The 10,221-nt window shown below is 42.7% G+C and overlaps 1 protein-coding gene across 1 annotated transcript; it reads left to right on the top strand.

The window, feature by feature from the left end:
* The first annotated feature begins 822 nt into the window (after positions 1-822).
* GABARAPL1 (GABA type A receptor associated protein like 1) lies at positions 823-9,028 on the top strand. The gene is made up of 4 exons (XM_019713515.2): positions 823-1,577; positions 5,659-5,737; positions 6,872-6,990; positions 7,782-9,028. Exons 1-4 carry the CDS (start codon positions 1,488-1,490, stop codon positions 7,845-7,847), a joined length of 354 nt encoding a protein of 117 aa, XP_019569074.1. The 5' UTR covers positions 823-1,487; the 3' UTR covers positions 7,848-9,028.
* Positions 9,029-10,221: the final 1,193 nt, after the last annotated feature.

Below are 10,221 nucleotides of genomic sequence, written 5' to 3'. Positions count from 1 at the left end.
AAAAAGGATTGAAAGATACCATGGAGAAAAAAAACAACACATCAATAAGTAGGGCTATGTAATTCATTCTCGTTTCAAGAATGAAACTCAGTTTCTTTTGTGGATTTATTTTTTAAATCAGAGACACTGAGATCTTGACAAAAGAAGATAGATAGGGGCTGCCATTTTCTAATATACTAATAGTTTGCAGAACTCCCTTGTTTTGGGCAAACCAGCCTGTCCTCACCCTTATCTTTCACTATTTCCTCTGTTCCCTACCATAGGTTCCTGGAATCACTGCCAGGAGCAGTGGTTGGAAAGGCCTTAGTCCTTTTGATTCTCGGTGGAGAAAGGGGAGGGCCAGAGGGAGGTGACACTGGCACCTGGCCCACCACCCAGAGTCCTCCACTCCCCTTTTTCAGGTGGCACTTTCTATTCACATTAAGGATACTTAACCAGTACTAACCTTCAGGTGAATTTTTGCATAAGAAAAAAGAATGTTTGAGAACTACTGAGTTAATCACTTAGATCACTTGATATTTTCTTTTCCATTAGACAGGCCCAACTTCTGCGTTAATAGGAGAAAATGAATCATTTCTATATTTGAACAGGCGTGAAGCCCTTAGTAGTTAAGACTGACACCACTTCTCTGGACCTTGATTACATCTGATGTCCTTTACCTAATGTGTCTTTTCAAATTCCTGAGTCACGTTTTGTTTACGTTCCTGCTCCAGGAACAAATTGCAACTGCGGCATGGACCCAAACAAAATGACGCGAACGTGGTGAAGGAAGGGTCACGGTCAGAGGAAGCCAGCATAGCTCCCGAGGTTCCTGGAGGTTGCAATTGAAGGAGCAAAGGGCAAAATGCAAGCGCCTGGCACGTCCGCACTTGCCAAATAAACTCCAGGACCCTGATGCCTCCTTCCCCCAGACTTCAGATCCCAACAAGCTGGAAAAAGCTGGATTTTTTTCCAGTGTGTTTATTTTTGGACCCAACCAAGAAATAGCGAGGGAGAGGGAAAAAGACATCTTTAGGAAATGTTTTGTTTTAAAACCACCTTTAATGCCACATTATCAATAAAATAAGAAGTAAAAACTGTTCTCATTTGCAATGAACTCTGTTCAGGTGAAGTTTAGCTAGAAGGAGAATACACTGAAACCGACAGTGTCTGTCCACCCCCAACCCGCGCGGTCCAGAACGCTGGGGGCGGGATGCAGGGCGGGGCGTCGTGACGTCACAATACCAACGCGCCGCCGTGTTGTTATTGTGTTGCCAGTTCTCGGGAAAAGCCGCCTGGAATTCTTTACCTGGCCATCTCCTACTTGCAGACCAGGGCACCCAGGATCCCTTCAGAAGCTCTACCAAGCTGCGCTGCGACGGGAGCTGCCGTTTCTGAAGCGATTCCGACACATTGAAATTTGGCGGTGGGAGTAAGACCCAAGAGACGCAATCATCAGCGAGGGAGGCAGGCCCCGTCCGGGGATCTTAGAAACCCTGCGGTTCATCATGAAGTTCCAGTATAAGGAGGACCATCCATTTGAGTATCGGAAAAAGGAAGGAGAAAAGATCCGGAAGAAATATCCCGATAGGGTCCCTGTGAGTGCAAGGGGAGCGGGAAGGGGGAGGAGAAGGGAATATCGGGGGGCGGGAGAGTCGTGATGGCTGCCCCAAGGCACTGGAGAACGCTGGTCCCTAAAATTACTTAACCCTGAATGGCCTTCACTGCGAGGAGAGCCAATGGCATGGACGTTCTGACTGCGGACCTTTTAAAACCTGTATCCCCAGGGCCCATACCCATCTTTAGAGCCGACCGCTTCCTTAGAGCGGAGCCTACGTTTGAATGACTCAGCAGTATTCAGAGGCTATTTAGGTTGTGATGTGCTCAAAATGTGGCCCTTCTGTGCGAGAATACTTAGGTCAGGACCATACATTTGCTGCCTTTGGGATCGCAGGGAAGTTTTTTTGGGAATAACTGATGCCGTGGGGTTTACTCCCATAGATTTCTGGTTCTCCCTTAATCAAGTTGACTTTGGTCCTCGTGGCATTGGTTTTGGGAGGGAAAGGCTAGGAAGCCAGTGAATCCTTTTATATGGTGAGGATTGGGAGTTGGGGGGTAGGGGGTTGCCACAAGACAGGACTGGCCCAGAAAACAAGGTCACGTTCTCTGCGCAACAGCCGGCTTGCCTCATCATTCTTGGCTCCGGCGACATGTACGGGGGCAGCCAGCCTTCCTCCAGTACCTGTCTTATTAGATTGTAGCTGGGCACAATCAAGAAGGACTGAGGCCTTTTTCTCTCCGTTTTGAACCCTGGTTTATGTAATTAAATCTCGTGTAGGCAGTGAGGAGGAACAGAGAAGAAATGTTAAGGTATCTTTCTGCATCCGGGCGTTTTCCCCATCACCCCTCCCCCGCCACTTGCCTGGTTTCTCTCTCCTGTGGGCTGCGCAGCCGGATTGGAAGGCAGAAGACTTTAAAGTGTGGTAGAGGGAACAACCGTTGAATTTTGGAAATGGAGGAGCAGAGACTTTTAAGATTGTGCTCTTTATCTTCAGACAGGGTCATTAAGATAAATGTTACAAATAATTTACAGGTGAAGGAATTGCGATGATCTGATTTGCTTTTTTGACCCGCAGGTACTCTTTGGGCCTCCTCTCCAATCCTTAATCTGTCAGAGTCTCAGCTACCAGAAGCAGCCTGGGCTTTAGGCCAGCGGTATAAACCCCTTGCTGTCCTTTTCCTATAAGGAAGAGGAGAGTTGAGGGCTGGTTCCATTCATTCCTTGGGAGTTGCACACAGAAGAGATCCTTCCCTAATTACTTTCCTGGTCCCTGGACCTTGAATGACAACTATAAAAATTTCTCCCAATTCTGGTGATACTCTATTATAATAACATTTAGAACTGACAAGTAACTTTTATTGATAGTTTACCATGTACCTGGGCATATTCTGAGTACTGTGTCTATAGTCATTCACTCAATCCTCACACCATTATAATCCCCATCCTACAGATGAAGACTGAAGCACAGAGAAGGGATTTCCTAAAATGTTCACATGGCTCGTCTGTGGCAGACCCCAGATTGCAGCTGGTTTGCTACTTCTATTAGAATTCTAATGTAGTTCTATTAGACAGAATTAAGTGTGCACTGTGTACCTCACATTCTTAGGTATTGGAAATAGAGAAATGAACTCTTGTTTCCCTTAAGAGTTCACAGAGCAGTATGAGGCTCTGTTCCAGTAGCTCCGTGTAAGTTACAAACTCTGAAATGTACCAGTTCCCAAATTGAGTTAAAATTCACATGGGTTTCCTTAAAACCAAACCCTTCCCATTTCAATCATTTACATGCTTTCACCCAGAATATTTCAGCTCATCACCCCACCCCCACTATTGTTTTCCTGCTCATAGTTTGGAGTTAAATGTTTTACAAAGCTGTTTAATTTGTAAGCTATTAGGACCATCAGTCAGTTCTCCTGGTCCCTCCAGTTATCTTTTAACGAGTGATAGGCCTTCCAACTGCTCCATAGGTACTCAGCCTATGACCTTCTTTCTAGTTGTGACGCAGGAGGAAGAGCTCTGCTCCCTTGAGTTCTGAGATTTGATTCCAGTTCCCGGCAGAACCCTTAATCTTGCTGTGCTAAAGTGTCCTGTTTACAAAAATGAGGGTTAGAGTAAATGATTTTCAAAGCCCCTTTCAGCTGGACCATTGGTTATAAAGCAATCACATACCCTGACTGCTCACATAACTCAAGCTTAACCCCAGCAACATCTCTAGAGCTGCCATACCTGATTATGTGTGCATGTGCCTTGGGAGAGGAGGGTTTCATGGGCTCTTGCAATGATCTTAATAGCTACAGTGTATTGAAAACCTGCAACATAGCAGGAAACTGTTAGGAACAGATTGTATATATATATTTTTTTAATTCATGAACAGCCCTAAGGAGTATTAGCCATGTTTCATTTCACAGAAAAACAGAGAACCAGACAGGAAAAGCAGCTAGCCCAGGGCCCACTGTGGGGTAGAGCTGGGATTCCTGAAAACCGAAATGTTTTCTGGTAAACCAGGGCCTAAATGATTACTCCTCCTCTTCCTGTTCTCCAAGTCCCTCCTCCCCTGCTGATATTTTCTTTGCGGTTGGCTGGCTTTATTGCTCTCTTTCTGCTTGCTTCTTGTGGTTTCCATCTCTTGATTGGAGCTGGAGCTGCCAGGTCTCAGAGCTCCTGCTAGACACAATGCTGTGTCCTGTTTGCCTTTGGTTTCATAACCTGCTACCTCCTGTTCATGCTCATTGTCGGGCCTTCACTTGTCTCTTCCTGAAGCTCTTCTACTTTTTCTTTTGAATTTTTGATTCCCATATCACTACTCAAGTTTTTAATTTTAAGTGTGATCACGGTTCGTCTGGTGTTCTAGAATAGGATTTTTTCCCCCTCTGTAAACACAAGATAAGTTTTTCACTCCTTTAATCTGTCTCCTTTCATTTAAAAGCTTCAACCCCCCCCTCGCTCTAGACCAATCCTTATATTTAGATTGTTCTGTATAATTTACAAAGCATTTTCACATAAAATTTTATGGATTACTCAAGCTCACCGTTTCAGTACCATGACTTTGTAAAACGCGTTGGAAAGTTATCATCTTCTTTTTACTCATTGGAATGCTACAGCTCAGACAGGTCAAATATCCTCTTGAAGGAAGAGGACACAGCTACTAGGGATACTTGGCCACTGTTTATTTCTGCTTCTTTAACTTTTCTGTACTTCCCCTATCTTCTATATAGGATGATGATATTTTCTAAACTAAAAATCTAAAGCTCATGCATGGTTTTACAATAGATTTTGAAAATGTATAATTTAAATTAAATGTGATTTATATCACATTTATGTGATGTATATTATGATTTATATTATATATAAATCCATAAATCCTAAATAAATGTAATATAATTTAAATTTAAATATATTTAAATTAATATTTAAAATTTAAAATATTTATAAATCTTGTTTTATAAACTTACATGCATAAAAAGTCTTTAATTTTTGCATAGCTTTATTTTTTTACAGAAATACATATTTTTAAAACTAAAAGTATTGTAGAAATATTTAATGTAGACATTGAAAATCCCTTGAAATCCTAACATCATTAATATTGATAAATGGTTATTGTATTGACATCATATTACAGAATATCATGCTGAGAACTGTTTTACTACTGACCTTTTTTCGCTTAATAAAATACTGTCTTGAAAATATTTTTTTGCAGTCATTCTTGCAATTTTTGACAAAATATAAAATTAAACCATGTTATCTATAACATTAATAAGTGCTGTTTATAAGAAAGAACAAAACTGGTAGACACTCCGGACCATCTGAGAAAACGTGGATGATCTTAATGCTGTAATTAAATAGAAAAAAGCATATATCCTATAGTATACCTTAGACATAACTTACCATTACTTAAAATCAAGGTTCTCTTTTTACTTTTATCATATGCCCTATTGCATGATTAAAACTACAACCTTATTAAGAAAACCCATTGTGTAAGGGGTAAAGAAGAGTAAGAAATAGAAAAGTTAGATAGGGCCTAGACAAACTCACTTCAGCTAGGGCAACTGTAGGATGAGGAAGGAAAAAATACGAGACTAGATTCTGTAGTTTTCATTCCCACTCTCTGCCTCTTCTCCCAGGTGATCGTGGAGAAGGCTCCTAAGGCCCGGGTGCCTGACCTGGACAAGAGGAAGTACCTGGTGCCCTCTGACCTCACTGGTAATGCTCTTTCTTCCCCTGACCCTTCCATGGCAAAGCATTCCCAGTCCTTCCTGCATGTGTGAGATTGTGAGACTGAGAAGAAGAAGGGTTGCAGAAAGTGAGTGGGATTCTCCAGAGAGTTAGGTGATTCAAAAATGGTAACCTTTCTTCCCCATCACCAGTTCCCTTATGCATTTCCCATCATAGTGCCTTGTTTGATTTTGACACAACGAAGTGCAAAACATGGAAAGAGAAGATCAGGTACTCATTATTTAAACCGCTTAAAATTCAGCTTTGTTATTGTGAAACCAATTTATTTCAAAAGGAAAACCAGACTAGTTTCTTGGAAGAATCACATTGTAGAGATTCTCAGCCAAATACCTTATCTCCTCAAGCTACGTTTCTTTGTTAACGTTTTGTAGATACCGTTTGGAATTGCAAAGGATATCGTCATACTTCACTTGATCCTTAATGGAATAACCACCCCATCCGGGAGACACCGGAAACGTTTTGTAGAGGTGTTTGCCCCATTTGAATACCTGCCTTCTAAAACTTTTTCAGAGTGCCCAGTAAAAGGGAAAGTGTTGAACCCCACTCATCACCCCAACATTGGGATGAGTGATGGTGCTAAGAATACTGGAGTCCAGAACACCTCTTCCCATTACTGGTTTGTCTTAGGGTGGGAGTGGGCATGGAAGTGTGTTTCAGATCAGATTTAGACAATGATAGGAATGTTTCTGTCTGGATGTACATGCTGTTCCCACAAAGTTGTCCTCAGTTGAGTGGATATGCTAACTTTGGGTCTGAAATGGAGTAAAGGCAGGGAAATTCCTATTTTCTAAGAAATAAACTCCTCAATGGCACGTCAGAGGCTATGAGGCTTCTTTGAGTTTTATTAGGTTGGTGCAAAAGTATTTACGGTTTCAAAGGTTAAAAATAATTGTAAAAAACACAGTTACTTTTGCACCAACCTAATACTTTCTGTTTCTATAGCTGTAGGACAGTATTGGGCTCTGTTCAGATGGTGCGTAAAGGTGGTACTTGAAAGGGAACAGGTGCAGCAGACTTTTTTTCTGGGTCTTACCCTTCTCCTAATCCCTCGTTTCCTTCTCTCTTGCCTTCCTGTTCTAAACCCTTTCCTCCTTCATCCAGTTGGCCAGTTCTACTTCTTAATTCGGAAGAGGATCCACCTGAGACCTGAGGACGCCTTATTCTTCTTTGTCAACAACACCATCCCTCCCACCAGCGCTACCATGGGCCAGCTGTATGAGGTAATGGTCCTGGTCACAACAATACTGTGAAGTCTGCTCTTCTCCAGCTTTTGTCGCAGTGCATTCTGATAACACACCTGGGAAGTGGGGCAGGAGGTGTTGTCTGTCAGGATCCTCTTACACACGGCAGTGTGAGGCTCCCGGAGATTAGATACCACTTGTCCTTTCGAGGTGGAGCAGCTACTAGATTCAGTCCCTTTGAATTCTCTTGTCAGTCTTGCCTTGCTAGTGTTTTAATATTGGATCGTCTTTATTGAAGCAGCAGGAAATGGCTTCTGGTTGCCGAAGTTCCAAATAAAATGTAAGGCAAAAATCTTTAAATTGATTGGTCCTAGCTGGAGAGAAGAATTTATGTGATCTCAAGCAATGTCACTTAAGAGAGTCGCTATTATTCCTTAAAGGAGTTCATACAAAATGCTGCCTTCCTCTTGTGCCCCACCAGTGAATCAAATAAGCTTCTCTAATACTTCTAATTTTTATTCCATAGCATGTATTCCCTATCAGTAAATATGTTTTGCTCTACCTATGTTCCTGTGGTTAGAATGAGCGTGCTGTAGTCATGTTCCTATCCTGATACCTACATGTATGATGTTCTCCATGAAGGTTTTCTGTTTGTGAACTCAAAGTTAAATTCCAACCACTTCTGCTTTCTCTTTGTTCCTCCTTTTTGATGGGGTCTAATGATACTTTCAGTACCTACTTTATAAGGTTATGTGAGGCTCAGCATCCTGGAGATAATATAATGAACGTGATTATGGTTTTTTAAACTCTCCTCTTATCTCTTCCCCTAGGACAACCATGAGGAGGACTACTTTCTGTATGTGGCCTACAGCGATGAGAGTGTCTATGGGAAGTGAGTGGTGGAAGCCCTGCAGATGGGAGCACCTGGACTCGGGGGTAGGGGGAGGGGTGTGTGGGGGACTTGGGGAAAGAGAGGGGGGCTCCCACCATGGAGGACACAGAAGGTGAAGACATCTGGAAAGACTACACCACACACACCGTCATCATATTTTCACCTGCTCAATTGTTATTTTTTGCTGCTTCCTTGGCCCAGGGAGAAAGCATGTCAGGACAGAGCAGTTGGATTAGCTTTGCTAGAGGAATGGAGATGATACAATTGAATAGCAGTGCTGTGAATTAATTTTTGTGTGAATTTTTTTCATTGAAGAGTCAGGAGGTGGGTGAGTTGGGGCCAGAGATGATTGTGGACCAGCAACAACTTCCTGCTCTCCCTTCCCTTTGGGCAGAGATTCTGTTTTTGACATTTGCACAAGACAGGTAGGGGAAGGGGATGGTAATGTTTTAGGACTACTGGTGGTGGACCATTCCTGGGGACCAAAAGTGACACATTGTAATTAAAGCGTGGTGCCCCTGCTCTCTTCTGTCTCCATACCTCCTCCTCAATCCCAGTCGTCATCTCACACACAAACATCACAGCACCAGCCCAGTGCTGGCAATAGACTTCAGACAGAAATTTAGATGGAGCTGTTTTACTGTGAGAAAGTGGGCCAGGTGGGAAGGGCATTGTGATTATGAAGGTAGTTTCGATAGCAGTAACTGGAATTGATGAAGTATTGAACATCTCTGTCTAACCTGCTCTCTCTCTCGCTGGTGCCTCTTTTCCCACACCTACCTTGGACTTGAATGAGCCTCAACCATTTCCAGTGACAGGTTAAAGGGATGTCCTCCCTTCCTGCTGTCCCTTCAGTCTCACATGCACAGAAACACTAAGTGATGGCCAGCTGCTTCCCTTCTTGGGTTTTTATTTACTGCAGCTGCTAGTTAGAAAAGTTTGAGGGGATGACTTTTAGTAATTCATGGGGATTTTGTTGATTCTGATTATTTTCACTTTAGGGGTTATGTGGGTGGGGGTGGGGAATTGCACTCAGACATGACATTTCAATTCATCTCTACTAATGAAAAGGATCCTTCCTGTGGGGGAAATCTGTGTGTCAATTTTGTCAGCTGCAGGTTCTTGTATAATGAAGATTATGCTGTCAGGCCAAGGAAATAAAATTATTGCATACCTTAAATCTCACTGTGAGTTCAGAAATGTTGCCTTTATTTAGTGTGTGTTAGAATAGATGGCATGTGGAGTCATTGAGCAGAAAATTTTGAGTGTGGCTGTAAGCAATGATTGCTCACATATGGTCAGATGTATTCACGTTTACTGACCAGGACTTACCGTCCAAAGGTGAATAGCGATGTGGGGCGATGTGTCTGGTGTTTTGGTGGTATGTGTGTGATTTTCTCTTTGTAGATAAATGCTTTGTCACTGCTTGATGTGTTCTTCAAAGCTGAAGGTGGAAGACCGTCTACATCAGAATATAGGGGGTGGGATGGGGAAGTGCTGATTAACAATGCAGATGTCTAGGCCTTAGTGGGATTTAGCCCCCTCAGAATCTCAGCGTAGTTGTCTGTGTTTTTAACCTTCTCCTCATTCTCTTGCATACTGAAGTTTGGAGAGGCATTGCTCTGTATACCTGGTTTTGCCGTAAGTCCCAATCAGACCTTAGTTTCTCCATCATTTCTTGGTCAGTATGAAGTTAAAACAGTATAAAGCACCCAAGTAAGCTCCTGGGGTCAGGACAAGCTAGGTGTCTTCTGACCACGAGTCTTTCCTTCAGTCAGTCAGGGACCAATATATGGGTGGGCAGTCGGGGAGCAAGCTATGAGACAATAAAAAACAGATTAGTAGAAAGTCCTTTGAGGAACTTGAAAGCCCCTCTCTAACACTCATCTCTTATATCTATAGCCCCAAGTGGTGTCTACCTTTGTAGAGTTTTATGGACTACATCACAGTTACCAGAAAAGAAATAGATGGTTATAAAAGGTCCGTGGCAGGATTCCACCCACCATGAAACCATGCCTAGTGCACCACCTGAGAAAATTAAGTCAGGATTGAGAAGGAAGGAAAAAGCCCAAGCCCAGCAAGCACCCCATGAAGAAAACTAAGGAATGCACTAGGAGTTTTTGGTGTTGATGTCAAAGCACTGAAAATGGACTGTTGTCACTACTGACGGATAAATAGTGGCCTGTTGTTATTGAGGAAGCCAAATAGAAGCTGATATTTGGATTAAGAGGGGAACTATATTTTGAAACTAATAGACATACCCACTACCTAGCAATGAAATGAATGTTGAAGCACATGGCAGATCCCAGCCCTCCAGACACTCGAGGAGCAGTCCCGCTAGTGCCAGGAACTTCAGGCCATTGCTAAACCAGAGAGGT

Source organism: Rhinolophus sinicus, linkage group LG02, assembly GCF_036562045.2.
Source record: "Rhinolophus sinicus isolate RSC01 linkage group LG02, ASM3656204v1, whole genome shotgun sequence".
Lineage (NCBI taxonomy): Eukaryota > Metazoa > Chordata > Mammalia > Chiroptera > Rhinolophidae > Rhinolophus > Rhinolophus sinicus.
This window is presented reverse-complemented; position numbering and strand designations above follow the sequence as displayed.